General features: G+C 32.2%; 1 protein-coding gene across 1 annotated transcript in view; it reads right to left on the bottom strand.

Moving 5' to 3' along the window:
* The window catches only part of LOC136989928 (PDZ domain-containing RING finger protein 4-like), a 33,971-nt gene that overhangs the window by 3,774 nt on the left and 6,258 nt on the right, over positions 1-23,939 (bottom strand). The window contains exons 2-6 of the mRNA XM_067288235.1: positions 14,340-14,515; positions 13,924-14,014; positions 2,357-2,455; positions 2,217-2,279; positions 1,654-1,752 (exon numbers count right to left, since the gene is read on the bottom strand). Of these exons, the coding sequence (XP_067144336.1) occupies positions 1,654-1,752; positions 2,217-2,279; positions 2,357-2,455; positions 13,924-14,014; positions 14,340-14,515 (528 nt within the window). The remainder of the gene's footprint in view (positions 1-1,653; positions 1,753-2,216; positions 2,280-2,356; positions 2,456-13,923; positions 14,015-14,339; positions 14,516-23,939) is intronic.

Here is a 23,939-nt window from a genome sequence, read left to right as displayed (position 1 = left end):
CGGAATAAAGATTAATTGAAATTAAAGATCTATGACTTTTGGATAATTTCTTCTCGTCATTAATCATGATGATTGTTTAGAGGAGGGAGTAGAAATTGTTATATATTTATCCTGAAGATAAAAGAATAACAACAACAACATCGTCATCAATGAAAATAAATGGTTTTTATCAGTAAAACTATATAAAAAATTGTTACTTATTTTTTTATAAACAGTCAAATCTCTGAAAAACGATCACTGATAAAATAAAAATCCAGCAACGAGTTGCTTCACTTTTCCGGCAACACTTAAAACTGTGTGCGGCGCCATCTGTTAAAATATTAACAGATGGCGCCGCACGCAGATATTAACAGAAAATGGCAAAAAGTTTAATTTTGAGGGTAGGGAGAGTTTTATAAAAAATTGTAAATGCTAATAACGAGGAAAATCGTCGTTAAGTCCGACCCTACTCGAGATATGACACACAACCCCTCTCTATTTCCTCACCTCTGACCTTTAACCACCAAACTTTAATAGCATCAATTTCCCTTATACACAAATCTTCCTGCAAAATTTCAGAAATTTTCGACAAAAAGCACAGGAGTTATTAAGTATCCAAGAGGGTGAACAAAATCGTGCCCCCCACACATAATAACATCCATGTATACAGCAAAAAACCCCGGAATTTTTTCTTTTCTCAACGTTTTCAAGGTCCCATAAACCCAAAAATGGGGCGGTCATTTTTGACCAATCACGATATTTTCCCTTTGGCGCCCAGGCCTATATATAACAGAGCCGGGAAAGTAAAAATGACTTTTGTTCGGAGGTGAGCATTTTCTGAAGGTAATTTTGTATGCATTTTGTTCCAAAAGCGTTGCTTGGGCCTAGGGCCTGTAAAGATGCCCGACCGCTTTATTTACAAAGCACCACAGTCACTTTACTCTCAAAACATGCTATATAGGGGTGTTGAGTTTACATGTTCTATAAGAGTACCCCATTGTTAATAGGCGAGTTTCATCCTTTCTGCTCGTGGTAAACTGGCATTAACACGTTTGGTGTTAAGTGCTCAGTTTTATTGTGAATGCATTATTTTGGGTGAGCTACGTTTTGTCTCTTCATAGCCATCGAAGGCCACAACAAATAAACATCAGATGGATGAAGTCTGGGGGCCTTGGAGAAAGAATAAAACTATTCCCTACGTATAGATCACCCTGAAGTAAACATTAGAGAAATAAACACAGCGCAGAACCATTTTCTAGCGAATTACGAAGAAATAATACTCTCTTACAGGCATCCAAGCCGGTTCTTATCGCGTGATCACTGCTTTAATCCTGGAGGCATATAGAAGATAACTCTCTCAACATTAATGTATTTAACAGTTTATAGCCGATTATTATGTGTAACGTCTATTTTGCTTCCCAATTTAATAAAATCTCTCATTTATAAAATATCAATTCGGGAAATTTAGACAATAACATCTTTCAATTTGAAAGTATCTGTAATTGTTATTTGCTAGTTCGTTCGTCTTTCAGAAACGAACAGAGAGATTAATGATGTAGTAAGGGGTCACTTGCCATCTTAGAAAATTCCTAGTGTAAATAGAAAAAGAAAACACCATCCAACTGTCACGCGACACAATTTTTCTATATTTTGATTAATTTTTTCCATACTTACTTGTGTATTAGACCTTGCCACCACAAGAGTAAAATCGGTTCTTTTTTCTGAGAACAGATTAATGGCTTGATCTCTGCTATACACTTCAATTCCATTTATCTAAAAAAGTATATATAGATAAAATAAGATGAAGAAGAGAATGTTAGAAGCGCATCGCTCATATTTTCTGGATAAGGTTTTATAAAGTGTAAAGCCTAGAATTGATTTCTACAAAGATAAAAGTTAGAGGAGTAGTAGCATTATTAACTCAGGCAACGTATAATGGAGCCCATTATCTTTGCCATATCGATGCGTTATCCAATTGTAGACAAAACAAGTTAAACAGATATCACACGAGAGATGCTATTATCAAATTATCTATATATCCATTATCATCGCTGCTATCTTCTATCTATTAAACTTTATGGCTAATTTTAATGCAAACTACTCCCTCTCCAGATAATTAAACCTTTAGATAATTAAAGGTTATAAAATCATACTTTAAAACTGTATATCGAAGGAATCTTTGTATTGATTTTCACGTCTCTTAACGCACTAAACTTGTCTGAGGTAAGTTATCTTACCTGTAATAATTGATCACCTTCTTGCAAGCGTCCATCCTTTCCAGCTATACCAGAATCTTCTATCTAGAAAACAATATTTTCTACGCTTTCTTAGTAATTTATGATGCATCAAAATGTACGAAAAGGGATATAAATCGTACCTCACTAATAAATATATCCGTTTCTGCATCTTCTGGATTTCTGTAACATAAAGTTAGTCCCAACCGTTCGTTGTAACAAGTACGTTTCAATAGAATCTCCTAGATTTAAATCGAGAAAAAATATAAATTTAAGTAAGAATTTCCCATGTTAATTCTTAATTAGTAGAAATTCGAGTGATAAACAGAAATTTACGCGTAATTAAACACAATTAAACGGATGTCACTTATGACAAATTGATCGATAGTAAGAATTATGTACACTCTGCCCCTGTAAATGTATCTTCTCCTTCATATTCTTTGTCAGGAAGAAAAGCTCAGCTTCGAATTTCTAATTTATTCATGTTGAGTTATGATTTTTACAATTTAATAAGTACATAATTAGGAAATTTTTTCCTGAAATTTACGCGATTTATCTCTATAAATCCTTGTTTAAGTATATTTTCATATTTCTTTAATTAATCAGTGCTTTGTAAGTTTAGAAGATGATTATCTTCCTAGCGATCTTCCTTGCTTTGTTCGGTGATTTTTTAGTGTAAAATTAAGGTAGTTTCATAATTATTTTAATTCTTTAATTACTTAAAAGTTTGTAATTTGTTTTAGTTGACTGTAAGCTTGTTTACAAGTTTACCTGTTGTTGTTTTCAGGTGGATAAATGGAGGAGTAAGTCATTACTTTGGAGCTTCTTGAGGGAGAGTCTGCAACTAAAATAACGTGTAAAGGTAAAGCTAAATCTGTTATCTTCATCATGATTAGATAAGTAAGGCGATTACAGGTTTATAACTTTCCTTTTATGATGATGATGACCTTTAGAACACGTTTCTCGTAATAGAAGTAATATGTTTTTTCTTGTCAGAAGTAATTGAGATCATTGAGTAAATTTGTTAGGTTTTTAAGCAAATTTTAAGTGTTTATAGCAATTAAAATCGATTAGTAGTTACTTAAATTACATAAAAATCTGTTTAGAAATTTTAATCAGATTGATTAAGTTAATTGAAAATGCCGATAATGATAATTATTCGAGATTTATGACAAAAACACGCCAGAAAATTAAAAATAATGCACTTATCCCTAACATGCAAGATGAACCAAAAGTAGTTTGTGTGTGCCGGAGTGTTGTACTCTTAAATTGTGTATTGAACAATGTACTGTATTTTTTAACATTCATAAACAATAGCGTTTAAATAAAGCTGGGATTTAGCCTTTACAACGGTGCCCACTAGTGGACGAGTGGATAAAACCACTGAACAGTGGTAATTGGTTGCGAGTTCGTGCCTTACCAACAGTTGGCCAAATAGAGTTTCTAGGGTTTTTCTTTGCGTGTCTAACACGTGAATGGGGATCAGTTTCCCACAAGAAGCCCTCCTGGAGGCAATCCCTTAACACATCACCCAAATGTTGCTTTGCATTATGCAATTAATGCAATCCCTCTTAAGGACCATTTTATTGAGTTTGACAATATTGTTATTCGTTACATTATACCGACTTTTTAGTAAAAATTTTGAAAAATTAATGATATAAAATATAGGTTTAGCCAAAATTCAGTTAACGATTATAAAGGCTAAACCGTTGTCTTTTTCAAAAATACTTCAGAAACTTTACGCGAATTGTTCAAAAAGAAACCTTTCCCGCTCTATATACAAATTGCCGAATCTCTCGCAAGAAAACACGGCTTTTGGGTCATTGTATATAATTATTAAACGTAAACGTCCCTCTACTCGAATCAATTACCTGAAACGTGGGCTCAGATATAGATGCAAACGGATTCGGACTCACGCTTCGGGTACAGATGCTCGTGTTTATCAGATTTAAATGAAGACGGTTGTTCGACGAGAACGTTCTAAAGAACTGTGATTTTCTGAACTGTTTAGTTGAATCAACAAGAAATAAATAATTCATGATTTTCTCTTTTGTAATCAATCCGAGTGAAAGGAATCAGTGGAGAAAGTAAGCATTAAATGAATGTATCTATCTATTGAGTTGACTTTCTTCAAATTCATTTTCAGAATGTGTTTGTTCGCCGCCTCTACAGAACATCTCTGAATTTAAAGCTTCTTGTAGACGAATATTTACTAAGCGTATGCTTTGTACGTACTATATTACTTGTTAATGTTAACTAACGTAGTACACGTAAAGCGTATAATTGTTAATGTACTAGATATAATAGCATACATATAGTATCATATATATTATTAAATGTACTACATGAACACAACTATGTAGTACTATGTAGTTATGTACTATGGAACAACAATATTATATAAAATTATGTCCTATGTGATTATGTAGTAAATAATCATATTATACACATTAATAGTATATGTACTATGTAGTGTATTACTAAATAAACTAGCAATCTCTAGAAATTTTAAGACGGAGGTGCAGAAACAATAAGCCTCAAAAATGTATTACTAACTGAAATCCCCAGAAGGGGTGCAGCTGCGCCCTACTCACTCCTTCCCTTTGTTCTAGTACGTATACTGTACATACTGCTACACATTAACAATACTAGTGCACTACTACATTAACAATTTTATTATTAATTAGTTACTGAAGTTTAGATTTCGATTAAATTTATAATTTGCTTTAAGATAAACAATAATTAATTAGTAATCCTTCACATTTACCTTACATGCTACAACACTTATCGTCGTAGTTAGAATGCGTATACTACAAGCTCTATGGAATATAAAATGCTAAAAATAGCAAAATTCATTTTAATTACGAGAAAAGGTTACAATTAAAAATGAAATCAGTAGAATTTAATAATATAATTATCTATGCTTCATTGATTGTTAATGCTTAGAAAGATCATAAAGCAGACTTATCTTCTGCAACTGTTTAGCCTAATTGATTTTGAATCAAATGAGACAAGACTAATTAGACAAAAAAAGAAGAAAAAAAATTATACATGGGAATGATTGAAGATAACATCACAACTGAATGAAGAAGTGAATAAATTACAAAGAGACAGCAAGCTTTACTTTACTTACACAAAGTAAATGTTAAGAAAACACTCTTTTAGAGAAAAATACGAATAAACTCCAGGATATTTATGTAAAAAATTGAAATTTTGATACGCTTTTATTCGTTTAGAAATTAGTAAGATTTAAAATATAAGTTCTATTAAGTTAATACTACTATACGAATTGTGATGCTGCCTGAATGCTACTTCTACATGAACCGTGCTGCTACACGAATGATGCTTCTACACGTTATGAACCATATATAAATATAAATAGACCTATTTCCATACGAAATACCTAAGATATAAATACAGCTTCTCGTAATGAAGTTATAATCGTAAATTTAAAGCAAAGAAATTACAGAAAGGTTTACTTTTTTAAATACATTTTTCATTTGCCGCAATGATTTCATAAACAAAACACATAAAAATTGGTATTTTTAACACATTTTAACCGAATATAAACGATTACTTAGCTGAAAATTATTAAGACAATTAAAAAGAATTACTTATTCAGTCAACTAACTGTAAATTTAAAATAGAAAATTCATTTTTTTATTAATAATTTCATAAATGAAGCACTCTTTTTAAAATATCTGGATAAAAAAAAATTAAATTTTTAACATATTTTAAATGGAAGATAATTAATTATTCCGACAGAAATTATTAAGACAATTAAAAAATATTGATTCGGTCAATCAATTAAAATAATAATGATATTTAACTGTAAATTTAAAGCAGAAAAATTTATAAAACCTTCTTTTAAATGAAATTTCTTCTATGAGTCATTAATAACGAATAAAAATGCTCTCATTTGTTATTAATGATTTTATATGGAAAACATTAATTTAGAGAGTAGAATTAATTATTAAGACATTTATATTTAAAAAGAAAAAAATTAAAACATAAAAAATGTATAAAAATATTAATTCTTTTATACATTTTTGACTTCAGATTTAAAGTTTGAATTGCCTTAAATCGTTTAATTAAAATAAGAATAAAATGTAACTGTTAATTTAAAGCTGAAAATTCATTAAAAAATTTCTTTCATATTATTTTTAAGTTTTAATTCTTTATTAATATTTATATAAAAAATTAAAATTTTTAATAAAATTGCAAATTCTAGTTGACTAAATTATTCATCAAAGAATTATCAAGGCATAAAAAATATGTTAAAATTTCCATAGTTTTACGCAGATTTTCCCATTTGTTATTAATAAATCTATGAAAATAATACGAGAAAAATCCAAAAAATTAATACGTCGAAACAAATAAGTTGTTTTTTTTCATGGAAGACATTTTAGTTTCAAATTCGTGGTCTTTGCGGAATATTTTCTTCATATTTTTCTGTAGAAAAGTGAAACATAAATATTAAAAGATGGTCAATAAATCGTTGGTAGAGTTGAAAGCGAATATAACGAATGACTCATACCATAAACGAAATTGTTGATTTGAGGCAGGTTATGACTCACAGTTTAAAATAATTTTTTCAATTGTTTTTCTTTGAATTTTTTGAAATATTTTTACCTTATATAACAGAAAAGTATCTAATAAGATATTTTAGTGTGTATATGCTTGTTATTAGGATTGGATTTAGATTTGTTATATTCTAAGTTATGTAAGAGGTCCTTGCTCTTCAACAAATAATAATAAATTTAAACATACGAGGCCAAAAATAGAGTCTTGTCGAATGAGGTTTAAAGCTGTAGTTTTATAAGCTTTCACACTAAAACCTCGTAGTGTAAGACTCGAAGTTTTAGCCTTGTACAGTACAGTGATGCTTTAAGCTTTAGTTTCATGGCTTTAAGCTGAAACCTCATAGCGTGAGGCTGTAAAGATGTGATGTAAGGCTCTAAATTACAGCTCGAGCCTCATGCTACGGATCTGCTTCTTGTAAAACTCGCGACAATGACTCATAAACTCATTAAATTGTCGATACAAATTTAATTCGTGTTTAATGTCATTCTACAAGACAAGAACAAAATATTTCATAAAATAAACGACTTAATTATATATAAATTTCTTATAAATTCGATTTAAACATTAAACTTTAATAAATAAATATATCATGAACTTATAACAAACAACTTGGAATTAAAATAAATAGAATTTTGTACAAAAGTTTTAATTAATCATAATCAGTTTAAATTAATTAATTATTTCTTGGATCATAAATGAATTAACGATCGACAACTTCTAGTAAATTAACAACAGACAATCTGAAATGTTCCTATTTAATTCTATACAAACTGAATATTACAGTAATTATTTTCTTCATTTATTATTAGATTATGTTCTTTAATTAATTTATAAGTGGATAAATAATTAAACTATAATCCATATTACTTATAATCAATTAGTGTTTTTATTTTTTAGGCTGGTTCAAAAATCAGTTAAGCGCGTCTGCTGCGATTCAAAAATTCCTCAAAAATTATTTAATTAATAATAGTAATATTCGAATAATGCAATCGAGTGGGTCCCTACAATAGAATACAATTCCGAACCAGGCCCAGCGGTGTCCGAGTAAACAGAACCACTAAATACCGGTCGTGGGTTCCACGTTTTCTTCAAGTGTCTAACCTAAATAGGGGCCAGTTTCTTATAGAAAGTCCTCTCCCCCTTGGCAGATCGCCCACGTGTCGCGATGCCTTATCCCATCAATTCTAAAAACCTACTTTTGGGCCACCTTTGTTCACGTAAGTATATTTCTTCTCGTTATTATCGTAAATTTTCAAAAATTCGAATATTTATTAATTGAAAATGCAAATTCACTCTTACCTTTCATACCTTATTTCATGGCGGGGTAGTCCAAAAGTTAGTTAAATTGATTGTCCTTTAAAGTCAGCGACAGTTTGGAACAGATGCGATTTGCTATTCTCCCTTGCACCCTTAAAAAAAGGGTATGCCTCCGTTAACTGACTGTTGGACCACCCTTTAATTGATAACGAATTGCTCTGAACTTATTAGTAAAATGTAACTTTATGCAATTCTTATAATACTTTAGAAGATTTCATCAGAAATTCACGATAAACAGCGTTAGTCGTAAGTGAAGAGTAGTCGTGAAATGACAAAGTTGTGACTTCACTTAACTTATACAGAAACTTGACCCCATTCAATTCGCTTTCGAAAAGTTTGCCTGACCCAAATATACGACAAATATTAACATAGTTCAAGAACCTGCAAGGTTAAATCTGGAAGTTTCATTCGATCTTGTAACTAAAATAGAAATGACCGCTTGAGTTAAATTAAAGGTTTTAAGTCTAATAATATTAAAGAATTCTTAAATAAATATTGTAAATTTAACTATTTTATTTAATTATAATCACGTTTTTTAATGAGTAAGTGATGATGGCTCGTTTTACGGCAACTAGGTCGTACCAAGCAATAAGTCGTACCAAGCAATAGGTCGTAAAACGGGCAATTGATGGTTTGAGGTAACGCAAGATATGGTTGATCTACCTGTCGGGAAGACTTTCTATGGGTGCTAGTTTCTATTTAGGAGTCGGAACACGAAGAAAATCTGGAAACTCCACTGGCCAGCTCATTGGTGAAGCGTGAACCCGCGACGAACTACAGTCTTCGGTAGTTTTATTCACTTGGATTAGTTTTGTTCACTCTGAGGTTTAATTTTTATTAAGAAAATGAAGTAAACAATCACGGGTTCGCACCTGACCAACAGGCTGGATGGTGAGTTTTCGGGGTTTTCTTCACGTGCCTAACATGTAAATGGGGGACCGGTTTTCCAAATAAAGACCTCAAGTCAGAATCGCTCGCGTGTTGCGTTGCCTTCTTTCATAAATCCAATCCTGTTTTATTGATTAATTGGAAAATTAATTATATGAACTTGTTTAGGGAGACAATCTAAAGACGATCCCCCAAAATAACCTCAAGAACGTAATCTTAATTTATATAAAACAGTGAAATTATGGAAATGAAGAGGTTCACTTTACGATGCTTCACAAACTAAAGTGAGGTTTACTATATACATTTTAAAATTAATTTATGTATAAAATATATAGTGATTATTATATAATTATAGATGCTTAAAATAAATTTAAATGAAATTTAAGAAATCTCGAGGTTAAATAAAGTCAGTGGGGCGTTATATCTTCATAGGATCCGGGCGAATTTGAATTAGGGCCCCCTGCTGGTGGGGAGCCCCAAGCGATTGTTCTTTTTACCCATAGGATAACAACACAGCACTGATTAAAATAAAATTTTTTTGGAGAAATTTATTTTGTAATTATTTTATTTTTTTAAACTGTTAAATTTAATTTATCGCGACAACGAAATGATTAAAATAAAACGGAAGATGTAATCACGGACACGATTTTAATAAGTTGAAGAAACCAATGATTTTTATTTTTACTTTTAAGTAATGGCAACTAAATTAAAGTTTTCTTTGCTGCAGTTGGAGTTTTATATTAGTTAAATCTTTATAAAAATTAATATCCATCATAACAATTAACGCGTAATTATTATAATTAAATAAGAACGAATAATGTAAATTTATATTAAATGGCTCGCTTTACGACCGTTCTCAAGCATATGCGGATCCACTTTCTGAGGGCCTCAGACATGCTTCTTAACATACGATTTTGGCGAGGGCCCTGAATCCCAGTACTATTTTTAGACGTCGTATATTATCCAGAGCCGTATTTGGGCATAAGCTAAACAAGCTAGATGGTGTCTATAGCTTAGGGCCTCATATTTTTGCGTGTATATGGTGAAGGGAAAGAGTTTATAACAAGTCTAGCCCTTTAAAGCTACATAAAAATAACCTCAAGCTCAGATATCCCATTACACTGAAAGTTAGCCACTCGATTAAGGGACTGACCAATGTAGTTTTCAAGGCTTTCTTCACGTGTGTAACAGCTAAATGGATGCTAGTTTACTATAAAATGCCCTTCCGAAAGGCACCTCCTTGGCAGATTGCCTAAGTGTTGCGTTGCCGTATCCCACCGAACAGGTACCAAGAATGGACCCGACCAAATCCATAATGCGCACGAGAACTAAAGGACAGTAAAAGAGCCAGAGAGAATCTAAGTCCAGTAGGTACTAAGAGGGGCAAATTACTTTCTTATTACTCACAAGATGGGATACTGAAGATTCAAAATGTTGCAAAGGTTACAAAGTAGAGTGATTACAAATTTTCGAAGTTTTTAAGTAAAATACGCGGAGCTAAGCTCCATTATATGGAGGCCAGCAGAGCCATTTGTACCATACAGGCAGCCTCAAAAACATACAAGTTACAAATTATTCAGTCAGTTCCGTTTCTTATACATTAAGAGAAATAACCTTCATATTTTGTCAAATTTTATTATTTAAAAAATATAATGCAAATTATTATGTTCGTTTCATTTTTGGTTTTTAGTATACTGAAGGCCTCGAAAAGTTATGGGTTTGAGGCCTCTGTTGAGGCCTCTTTCTGAGAGTCCTTGCAAAGAACTTTATGTAACTGGAAAGTTTCAAATCTGCCGATTATTCCAAAAATAATTTAAATAAAAGAGTAATTTATTTTACTGCACTTAAAAAAAATGAAATTCAAGACGTGATCAATGTTGTAAAGATAGAATTATTGGTTGCCACTCTGAGGGACCTGGGTTCGAATCCCTGTGTCAGAAAGTAATACAAAAATTTCATATTTTCTCTATGAATAATTAATTATAATAAATCAACTTTATAATTTCTTAAAAGGAATATCTCGATTCGTGCTTTGTAGCAATTACATGAATCATTTTTGAAGTACCCATTCGCGAATTTCTGATTTTCTCATATGACGAAAGTGCCCATCAGTGGCCAAGTGGGTAAAACTGTTGAACACTGATATTTAGTCGTGGGTTCGCTTCCGATCAACGGGCTGATCACTTGAAACTTTTCGGGTTTTCATCACGTGTTCAACACCTAAATAGATGCCAGTTTCTCATAGAAAGTCCTGTAGGGTACTCCTCTTGATAAATCGCTTTTCTTGACGAGCTACCAAGAGTGGTGCCCAGATTGGTCGTGGGTTCGCGCCTCATCAGCTGGCAGGCCGTGGGCAGTTCTTCGGATTTTCTTCGCCTAAATGGTAGCTGTTTTCTCATAGAAAGCCCTCCTTGGCAGATCGCAAGGAAGGAGGACTAAGAATTTGTTGCGTTGTCTTATTCCATCAACTATACCAACCATATGATAAATTTCAATAATTTGTGAATTTTAAGGAGTTATACAATACATTTCCTTATAAAAATATGCGTAAATGAAATGGAATTAGCACGAAAAGATGTATTTACTTAAAAATAGAATTGCAAATACCTTCACCAAACTACTAAAAATGCCTTTTCCATACCTATTATGGGTTTGGTCAAAACTACAATGGGGATTCGTTCCCATTATAGGTGATATATAGTAAGGAATGGATCTTGACATGTCCTGGTTAACCATCCATGAAAATTTGGCAAGCGTAAACTTAAAAGACCCATATTACGTAAGTTTATAAAGTCGTATCACACGATATTAGGTATTATAAATAGATCTACAAAGTCTAGGATTTCGGGATCGAATACGAAATAAGAATGGTATATCAAGAAAAGGAATATTTGAGGCCCGGAAAGCTCGGGTCCTCAGAGAGACATGGACTTACAAGTTTCTTTTTCAGTAAGTTTATATAAAGTTATTATCACACGATACACGATATCGAACAAGGTGTAAGCAGGCCTTAAGAAAAATGATAACACAATTTCTTCATCACTAAGAGATTAATCTTCCTCTTATTCTTGCTCACGTATTCGTGCAGATAAATGATGAGGAAAAAGCAATATTTTCCATTCGAAATGCTAAATCTCGATGTAAATTTACTCTGGAACAAAGTTCTAAATTAACGATTTAAGAGTAATAAGCGGGGTCAAACAACAACAACTGTTGTTACATTCGGAGGGAATTAAGAGAAATTATATTATGTATAATTACATACTTAATACAATAGAATCATCCATTCCTGAACAATGTTCACGTATATACATCATTTGAAAAGGGATGTTCCATTTATTTAAATATACATTTTGCTGGCGATTTTCTCCATTTACTTAAATGATAAATAAAAGTTCAAGTCATTAGCATTAAGCACTTTTTAATGTCCATTTCTAAGATAATAAATAAGTCGTTTACATGAACGTGTTGAATTTATGAGGATGGGGAAAACGAAATTCGATTCTGCGGAATTTTATTTTACTCTTCCTTAATAAAATAAATTGTCGATTTAATTACTAAAATATACACAAAATTTGATGAAGATTTTATTAATTCTTAAGTTTATGTATTCAGGCCTATTTAGTGTTACTGATTAATAAAATATAAATCCACTGAAGCTATTAATAAATTCGTAAATGTTACCTTAATAAGTAATGAAGTAAATCAGTTTTGAGCTTAATGTTAAAAGAGATTAAGGTGATTTTAAGAAATAAAATACCTGAATACATAATCCTACCGACTCCCTCTTATGAGGAATCTCGTAGAATAACCTACTCCTATCTCTCTTACGAAGAATCTTTCACATCCTTTAACGAGAAACCTCTTAGAATGATCCCCTGTTACGAGGATACTTTTAAAATGACTCTACTGACCCCTATTTAACGAGGAACCCATTAGAACGCTTGCACTGATTCCCTCGTGCGAGGACACTCTTAGAATGACCCTACTAACTACCCTTTTGCGAGGATTCTTTTAAAGTGACCCTACTGACCACTCTCTTAAAATAAGCCTACTGACTCTTCTTTTATGAGGTGGTTCAATAATAGCCATTTAGAGATACAGCAAGTCAAATAGCTCTTAAGATATAAACAAGGATATATGTATATATATATATGATGTAAGATGTATACGGGCACGTTTGGATCTTAGATGAACGTTGTTTCTCATATATATTTTTCCAAAAACTATGGTGATATATGTTACGATAATAGGATGGACTTAGTTTGTTCCCGGACTTCGAGGAGCATCAAAATGTAATATTTTATTCAAAAAGTGATCTGAAAGTGATAATTTATTTATTTCATACATATATATTCATGGCTCTCAGATGGGCCCCCACACTTTTATTACTCTGGGCTTCATTTTGCCTTCTCTCGGTTACTACCAGAACAAGATTTTGACTTATACTGGTGTTACGACATATAAGATAATAACCAACAAATAATGGTAACAAAATAATAACCTCCTCCAACAAATAATGGTAACAAAAAGGATAAAAGCTGTGAGGCCCTAAGCTATTGACTCATAACGCTAGACACTTTGTTTAGTTTATGTGTAAATTCGGCCTTGTATAGGCCTATTTTATATAGGCCTATACATTAAGTACCGTTTATAGTTGAAAGGCCTTTTTATTTAATTATACAGTGGAACATCCAATAACGGCCACCTGTTAACAACGACCAATTTAGATATTTATATATTAAAAATTAAAAAAAATTAAAACACCTTTGGCCACTGACGAGAACAGAAAAAAAATGGATGCCGTTCGAAGATGGCCATTGTTTGGAGGTTATTTTGTACGCAGTTTTTTCAAAAAAAAAGTTTACGGGGGGAAATGGCCGCCGTTTAGAGGTGTCCGTTGTCGGGAGGTTCGACCTACCTCATATTCGACGTCACAACTTTCTTCCACCTCATCTTCGGCTCCTACGTCACAATCGACTAGCTGCATCTGATTGGACGATTGCAACATTCTGAAATTATACGTCATAAAAAAAAGAAAGAAGGCGAGTGGTAATTTGAATTCAAATAACCGAGCATTATATATATTATAAGAGCGTTAAATTGCAAAAGTTTTCAATAATTTCGGCAACTCATTGTTGCTCGAATTAATAAAAATCTGGCCATTTAACCTCTAGTAAATTGGACGGAGATGTAAATGAGCTATGTAAGGATCATTTCGTTAGCCGCACACAACTCATTATGCTCTAGAATTTCGGGCATTAACGGGATTTAAAGTGGGGAGGCAAGCAGGGAAAGGGGGAGGCAAGTATCTATCATTGTTTAATAGATTTTTACCCTTTTTGGTCACACGTTAGATAGCACGGCTCCCAACCACCTGTCCATTCTGTCTGGCTGGCTGTATCGCAATATTCTGGTGATGGTGATGCCATTAAACTCGTTTCGCTCTTCAAACGATGCTCCTGATTGGTGAGATTCTCTGGATTCTGCTTCGAGATTTCTTGTTTGTTTACCTGGTTTTTCAATAAAAACACGTTAAAATGTATATAAAACCGTATAAAACGGGTTTTGGCTCGTCTATAAGTGAGCCAGACGGCTTTATATCTGCAATATTTACGAATTTATAGCCTATATTCACGTGTAAATTAGTCCATTACAAATTTAAAACAAGTTAAATAGTTTGAAAATTAGCCTGATGCTGATTGAAAGTACTCACTCATCTAAACATTTGGCTCGTTTAGTAGTGAGCCAAATGGCTTTTCGTTTACGATTTTTATAAATTTGTAGTCTATATTTATTATTAAATATGCAAATTAACCTTTTTTTAAATTAAAAACAACCTTAAAACATATAAAAAATCGAATAAAACTGTTTGAAAATTGTAATTAAATCGCCATTGGGTTACCTGAAAATGCATAAATGAGATAAATTTGTTTATATTTACAATACTTTTGAGTTTTTAATTATAATTAATTAACTAATATATAAATTTAATTACCTTTTAATAGAAAAATTAATTGAAATATGTAAAAACAAGTAAAACAGTTTTAAAATTGTAATTAAGCTGTTTATAGGAGGAAGTGTCTTGGGATTCCTTGAAAGATTTCTCTTATAAATAGAATAAATAAAATTTTTACTATTTTCAGCTTCATAATTGGTGTATAATTTATAAATTTACTTTAATTTATAGACTATTTATTGTATTTTTTTCTTGTTTTTTTAACATTGTTTTGAGTTGAGTTACTCAACCGGTAAGTCGCGATCTACAGGTTGATTTCGAGTTAAATAATTGAAACTTTATATTATCGAGTTAAACAGGTTTAAGTATTAAAATCTTAGGTTAAAATCCTTTAGAAAACCTGTATTTGTTTATTTTGAATTTGAATTTATAAAACTCATATTTTATAATTAGAGTTTCATAAAAGATACTAAAAGTGATTTTTCAACCGAACTGCTCAGCGTAATTACTTGATTTTTTTCAAAATAAATTCGATTTTATGAGGTAAACGTGCGTCAAACACAGCAAATATATTGTTTAAAAAATAATAAATTGTAACGTAGAATATAGGGTGGCCCAAGAGACGGTTAACAGCGCCTATTTGTTCCCAGTATACTTGCTCTTATAATTTTGTGTTTGACTTGGTCTTTACAATTAACTGACCTTTGGTCTAGTTCGTATACAGACTGAAGCAACAATTTATTGCATTAACAGATTAAAAATTGTGTTTTGTCGTAAAAAAAATGAAGACGAAATCGATATAACGTTCTGAAAAGTATGTCACTTGTGTTTCACGTATGGAATTTTATAGGTTTTTACGCATTTTTCTATCATTTTGTAGATTAAAATCGATAAAATTTTGTTAAAATATTTATAAAATTGAAATTTTTACATTTCATAAACTTAAAAATCGATATAAAATAGCTCGTGAATTAGAAGTTTCACATCTGCTCTACTGTATAGATTTTGTGGGGTTTGGGGCACATTTTATATAATTTCATATATTAAAATAGATAAAACTTCGTTAAAATCTTTTAAAAAATTCAAATTTTAACACATTATAAGCTAATAAAATCTGCATAAAAGATACCCAGAAGTTTCGTAACCACAATACGCTCTGTTACGTAGATTTTAGGGAATTTTGAGCATAATTTATGTAGTTTTATACGTTTTTTAGATTAAAATATATATAAATTTAACCAAAACGAAGCTTAAATATATATAAAAACACCCGTTTCATACATTTAAGCTAGGAACTTCATAACTACTTATAAGTTTTGGGGCAAGTTTGCTATAATTTTATAGATTAAAATCCATAAAATTAATGTCCTGAACTTCATAAAATCCAATTTTAAACATCTCACACGGGCCTAAAAACAAATGGATAAGACAGTTGCGAGTTAGAAATCTCATATAGAAACTAATCAATAAAGTAAGCTCCTGGTATGTCTGTCCGTAACGGAATGTATAATTATAAAGTTAATATTGGCATTTTTTGTGTTTATAAAGGGGGAGAGAATTTATAAGGTTAGAAGGCATAATCACGTCATTAACACAATCACGAGTTTATTTTCTGTAGGGAAGTATATCTGTCCATCACTAATAACTCCATCCCTATTTGTCGAGAGGGAAAACGGTGTCGTGATTTATGATCTGTGATTTCATTACCGGTAATTATAATGATAGCAGACGTTTAGGAGAAAGTTTGCCTTACCTCCTGGTGATGGAATTTCCAATGGCTCTTTAACAAATATTTGAGACGACCATCCCGATCGATAACAGGTACTCAATCTTTCAAAGCATTCATTAATTAAAATCTAGACCCCCCATTCCCTGTTTTTTAATGTTATCTGTTTACTTTAATGCTGTGTAATCCCCCGTTTGCTTTACTAGTTCAGATATGAAAGCTGATTTTAATGCTCACCCCCTCGTCGTTTGTGTGTTTTGTACAGCAAAATGGGGGAGTGTGAAGTATCTTAGCTCGTTTAAACTGGGAATTTTGTACCTTTAAGCGTATTTAACGTAACGTAATTGCGTTTATTGACGAGATGAATCATCTCAGTTTCGTATGGCAGAGATTTTTTTCATGGGAATTATCGAATAAAATGAGTTGTAACGTGTGTTACGCACGCTTAAAGTGGGAATTCTCAGTTTTTAAGCGTGTTTAACGAAACATAATCGTGTTTACTGATATGACGAATCATCTCAGTTTCCTATAGCAGAGATTTTGTAAGGGAATCGTCGAAATAACGATAGTAAAATGTGTCTTAAGAGCATTTAAAATGGTAATTCTATACTCTAAAGCGTATTTAACGTAACGCAATAAATTGGATCATCCAATTTTTCCTAAGACGTAGATTTTGCAAGGGAATCTTCGAATAAACGACGGGAAAATACGGAGTTGTAACGTGTGTTACACTCGTTTAAGATGGTAATTCTGTATTTTTAAGCGTATTCAAAGTAACATAATCTTGTTCATCGGCAGAGCTAATCATCCCATTTTAACACGGATTTTATAAGGGAATCGCCGAATAAACGAGAGAAGAGCGCGAGGATCGAGCGCATTTCGAGTAAGAAATCCGCAATTTAAAACTTATTTACTGCAAAATAATAGTATTTATTAGCGAAACGAATGACTTCATTTTTATATTTTAGAGATTTCGTGACGTAGAATACACCAAACTGATTACAATAACATTAGAAACAGTAGGAACGAGTGAAACGTCAGCCTATTGATTGCGAGTGTCGTCGCCTTTCTACCTTTAAATCACGTCTTTTTTTATTTTGTACACACATTCTGACGTATTTATTCATGGAAATCGAACGCTTTCCATTAATGAATTCGCCCATTAATCGAGTGGAACAACGTAATTCCAATCGTTATTTTGTGTTAAAGGTCTTAGCAAACAGGATCTGTGGCAGGTGAGGTGAATTTCCTCCCCCATGTCCTCTTCTCAGCTTAATTGAACACAGGGTTGTCATAGCAACACTGGGGGTTCCTTCTTACCTGAGGCATTGTCGGGTATATCCATCTAACAGATAAAACTAGAATTATAACTAGTAGATAAAGGAGGGTGGCTGCGTGTTGTCGGAGACGGAACGACTCCACTGATAGATCAATGACACGAAAACACAACGATTTAACATTATAAAGGGGGCATAGAAACACCTCTTAAAGTGTAACGCCCATGCGCAAGAAGGCAATTCGAGAGGGTAATAATTTATAAGGGAGGAGCCTTACGCTTACACAAAAAAGGGGGGTGTAAAACGAGCATAGGGTAACACACGCTGATTAATTAGAACACTAGAAAGAAGCCTTACCTCGTCACCTAATTCGATTACTGTTAAAGGCAGGGGTTGAAGCGAGGAGACATTTTGGAGCGTGGTAAAGCAAAACGCTGGTCTTCTTCCGATGGCAGCAGTCCCGTTGAGAAACACGTGGGAACAGGCAATGCCCCGTCTCGTAGAGACGGCAGGTTGCCTAGCAACGGAAAGTGGATACAACCCACGGCCATTCGGGGGTAGGAAGCAGGGGAACGCATTCCAAAGGAGAGTTTGATAAACTACAATCAATAGAGCGAGTCCTGCTCTATATTCTTTCTCACCTGGGCGTGATTAAGTTGCTTCCAAGTCGTTCGTCATCCTACAAAACTGATTAACAACCCGAAATTTACTGGGCTCCTGTCGATAAATATAGGGCCAACGGTACGTTTCCCTCTTAATTTTTGCAAATAATTAAGGCCCTATAGCGCTTTTTTTTGGGGGGGGATCCGCAAGAATTGATTAATCAATCGTTTAGAACCGAAAATTGGGTGAAAAAGTTCATTTTCTCAAGTTAATTTAAGGATTCTTAACTCGTAAGCGTGGAATCTACACCCCTCTCTTTGATTAAATAGCATCGTTTGTTCATACACCGGCATCCCATACGTAGATATCTCATAATAGAACATAAATTCGGCGTGTAAACATAATTTAGGCAACGTGCCCGCATTGTATTACCCAATACACGTCTACCGAGCTCGTAAGTTGCCATTATAATAACTCAAAATGGACGAATTGATGCACCGGAAACTATTTTCTATTCTGAATATCATCATCCCGGAGCTCTAAAATTATAAATTAAATTAAAATATAAGCATAGGTATGCTCTAGAAGTGCCTATAGACGTCGCTTCTCTATTATAAACAGATGGACGAGGATGCTCCCACGTATTCCTCTATTAAATTTATAATTCTATATATGTTTATTTTATACACAGAAATATAGTTTTAATGCGAGAGAAATATGAAATAAAATTGATTTAAAAGAGTAAAAACGCCGATTATTCTGTAAAATTCCTCCCTCCCCAATGTAAAGCTATATATGGAAACATACTATACGTTTTCCATCATCCATATGTTAATTATAACGATAAAAAATGCAATTTTATACAAGAAAAAAGCAATTTAATTGGGAAAAAACATTGTAAATACATCTCTAAAACCTGTAAATTTCCCTAAAACATTTCTAGACTCCCCTGAAAATCTGTAAAATCCCTAAAACTCATCTGGATTTCCCTACAACTCCTGTAAAAACCACTAAACTGCAGCAATCTAGTTTGGTAATTTTCTAGATGAAATTTAGACGACTTTTTACCAATTAAAATAATAAATTCTAAGCATTCCAGAACCCCAAAAAAGCATAAAAGCTAACAAAATAATCGATAAAAACTATATTTTGAGCCAAGACTTAACAACTGGAACAGCTCAACAAGCGTTGGAAAAACGAAGGTGAACGAATGAATGGAGTTGTACAAATGCAAATTTAATGAATTAAAATGGAAGATAATTCGAATACAATTTGAAAATTAATAAAGGAAAGGAGAAAGGTAATAGGCTTTTTTATATATATTTATATAAAGGACACTTCTTTAAAGATGCGACATTTCTTTAAGCAAGTATTTAATTAGCAAAGAGTTGTTGAAACATTCATTCAATCGGATTTCACTAATGAATTAGAAGTTTATTATGTTTGCTGTTTAACTTTAGCAAGTGTTGTGTGATGTTAAGGGAAACAAATAACTCACTTGTTACTTTTATCTCCTTAGATTAACCGATGAAAGCAATATAATTAATGAAGACCGTCTTGATTCAATTAGTTTTCTAAGGGAGGAATTCGAAGAAGACCAGAGGAAAAAACGCAATTTTTTCTTGATTTTACAATAAAAAACAGTCCTAAATATGTGTAAAAAGCAATCGAATCAACTACAGATCTACCTGCTTTTTTTTAATTCACAGTAATTTTAAAAAATTTTAATGTTATCCCGTCTTTTGTAATGAGGATACTTTAAGGAGAGATGCTCGAGATGAAGGAGAAAAATGAGTTTAATCAATGATTTTCGCTGGATAAAATGAATTTTTGTGTTGTTTTAATAATAAAAACGTTTAATTAAACGTTTCAATTGGATACTTTTAATGATCAAACGTAAAGATGAGAAGTGATAAGAAGGATGAGGATGCGGATGAGAGATGCTGCCGATATCGAAAGTAAATCTTTTTGAAAAAATAAGTTTAATCAATGATATTTTCTGGAAAGAATGCATTTTTGTGTTGTTTTAATAATAATAACATTTGGTCAAACGTTTCGATTGGCAATTTTTTAAATAATCAAACGTAGAGATGCGAAGTGATACGGAGGTAGAAGACGAGAAAGATGCTGCCGATTTCGTAAGCAGAATCTCGTTATAAACGTATTATTACCCGTTTGTTTGTGTAATAATAATAATGATGTATCAATTCTACGAACAGATTATATTGTTTAGATGCAGATAATAGTGATGCTATCGGGATTATGCGCACGTAATCTTGATAGAGATCTCACTGATAAGGTGGAGGATGCTTGAAAAGTCGCTTAAAATGATTAAATTTAGGGGCGTTAAAGCAATAAAATACTTATGAAACAATAAAATAATGCTTATAAATGTAAATTCAATAAAGTGTGACCTTCGTAGAATCGAGTATCGTGTTGCATTCTTAGCTGTTGCATTGATGTGTATCGAGAAGATAAAGTTCTTTGTCTGCGATCGTTCATGCAAAAGATGTTGCATAGCAAAAAATTTCAGCGTCTAATTAATTAAATTTAAAGTTTTTTAAGAGTTTAAACCATCGGAAAATTATATACATTAAATTTAAAGTGTTTAAGTTCAGGAAATTGCCGTAGAAGAGGGAGGAAGTTGTCCAAGATGAAGGTAAGAAAAAGAGATGTTTGAGAGAAAGAATTTTTGATCGAACTCAAAGAGACAAGCGCTAATTGTTTAGGTTAATTAATGAGATAGGAGGATGGTGTTCAACAATAGCATTGATGGCTGGCTTTGACACAATCAATAGCCAAATAGGATGAGTGTATGGCGACTGCTATGGACAGTTGGTAAGTCAGTTTGAGTGTCTTAACTCTACTCCAACTTTGTTAATAAATTTTAAATTAGCTTTAAGTCTGAAGTTATTAAAGAATGAAGCTACTAAAGTGTTCAACTTTTAAGAAATTCAACACATATTTTTAAAGTTTCCGAATGCTTTCCCTAACCTAAATAAGCTACAGTTTAGGGACTGAGTCTATAGCTTAGGGCCTCGCAATCTACGTGTATCATTATTTGGTGGAGACGAAGGGCCTGTTATATGTTATACTTAGACCCATAACGAGCCTAAGTCCAGCCTTGTTCTCGCCTAAGTTATGCAATCATTCAATATTGTTGAAATTGTAAGTCTTTATTGTGGTAAGAAGGCCCTATATTATGACGGGAGGGCTCTAATTACGATGTGATAGCTCTAAATTATAACGGGAAGCCTCTAAACCTAATATCTGTGCAAGTTATTCTACGTTATACCAGCTTAAAATGGGGATTTTAAAATTAAAAGCTGTAGAGTGATGCTCTAAGTTGAGATGTTTATGAGCTCAATTAATATTATGGAAATTATAATTGTTTAAAAATAAAATTTCGTAATGTAAAGCTATGATATGAGGTTTCTAAATTGAATATTTGTGGAAGACATTCTCTTTACATCAGCTTAAAAGCAGGGAATTTAAGGTTAAAGCTTATAGAATGTTTGATATATATATATATATATATGTACTGATTTAAAATTCCAATTAAATTATTTAAATTACCGTTAAATTGATTAATTAATTAGCCGGTAACATCTCTAAAAATGTTTAAATGTGTAATAATTAGAGGAGTTGAAGCATCAGGTGACCATTGAACTTAGTGGAAGAATAGCATAAAAGTAACCAGTTTAGTGTTTTAGACCAGTAAATTAGGCTGTAAATCCCGTATTTAAGTTACTATTAATGCTAAAACTCGTAGAAATTAAAAAAAATCATAATAAATTGGAGTGAAAAGTTGAAGCAATCGTGCAATATTCGATGACCATCAACATCAATTGAGTCATATTCATAACTATGTGCTGAATCGGTCAAACTGTTTATTAATATCTTAATGGTTGGAGGGATAAATTATGAATTTAATAGGAATTTAAATTTGGTCGGCGTAGGAAAACCGATTTTTAGCGATCGACATTGATTCTTAATTACAATTATGCGAAGGAGGAGAGAGAGAGACACTACTTGAAGACATTCGTAACGAGTTCAATTGAATAGTTGGTGGAAATTTAGGAATTTATAAAGTTTAAATTAAATGGAAATAGTGTGGAAATTAACTTATTAACCATCTGTTAGCGCCGTGTTAATTAATAGATCATTACTAAGTTCCGACTGTCAAACATCACTAATTTGTAAGTTGTAGCGATAGAGATGCTGAATGACTATAAATGTTTAAATATTTTTAATTATAATTAAGTATTAATTGATATTTAACTAAATTCTAAAGGCGTTTAAGGCTAATTAAAGAAACTCATCTTAAGATTTATTCGTGCAGCTAAAGAAATTTGATGTAAACTCGTCGGTAGAGTGAGCGATAGAGGTAGTTGATGTAGGGATTTTCTTCAAAATGACGTAAAAATTTATCGAAATTTATGGTTATTTTTAAGTAAAAATGAGGCTTAATATGTTATTTCCACTTCTTTTGTATGTAAATTCAACAGGAACATCCTTCCAGAAGCTACAAAACCAAGATATTGTATGCTGGATACAGGGATGCAGAGAAGATATACGTACTCTGTAAGGTTTATCATAAAAATATGTGAAAATTTACCAAAAATCCATGCTTTTCTTTATAAATTTTAATTTTAATATCTAGTTTAGAAATATTTTGAGCAATTTTACCAGAAAAAACACCTATTTTGCATCTCCAAAACGAACAGATTGAATGATAGATAGATACATATTTAGAAAGATAAGGAAGAGAGATGTAGGAAATTATGTCGAAAATCTATGAAAATTTAGCTAAATATCTGATTTATAATGAATATTAGTTATTATATCGAGAGTTTCACAAGTAATTTTATGAGAAAATCCTATCAGCATCTTCAAAAATACGTGATGGATGAATGGCACAATAGCTTTATTTGAAGGCATTAGGAGAAGTTTCTATCGCTTCTAAACTAAATTGGATTAAACTAGAGAGCGTTTTTTAGTTGGAAACGCTTTCTTAACGCACTAAAAATCCTTAACAGCGCTTTAAATTGCTGTTTTTAATTCGCAAATGGCCGCGAATCACTTTACTAATTGAGGAACAAATGGTTAAGATAAGTACCTAAATTCCCGATTTAGTTAGATAATTCTAAGTTCTAGCAATTGTCAGTTTAATTTTGCTTATCCTATAGACGAGCTTATCTCATTTCTTTCCCTCTAGCAGCATCCTACTTTATCCTATCTTCCTGTACTGAAGCTATTATAAATAGGATAGAGAATCCCCGAGGATTTCTAAGAATCCTGATGCAAAACTACTTCACTTTTCTTAAACAATTCTTCTGTAAGCAATTTACTTCGATATAAAACAAGCTAAC

This window comes from Centruroides vittatus, unplaced genomic scaffold, assembly GCF_030686945.1.
Source record: "Centruroides vittatus isolate TY-2023 unplaced genomic scaffold, ASM3068694v2 scaffold_769, whole genome shotgun sequence".
In the NCBI taxonomy this organism is placed as follows: domain Eukaryota; kingdom Metazoa; phylum Arthropoda; class Arachnida; order Scorpiones; family Buthidae; genus Centruroides; species Centruroides vittatus.
This window is presented reverse-complemented; position numbering and strand designations above follow the sequence as displayed.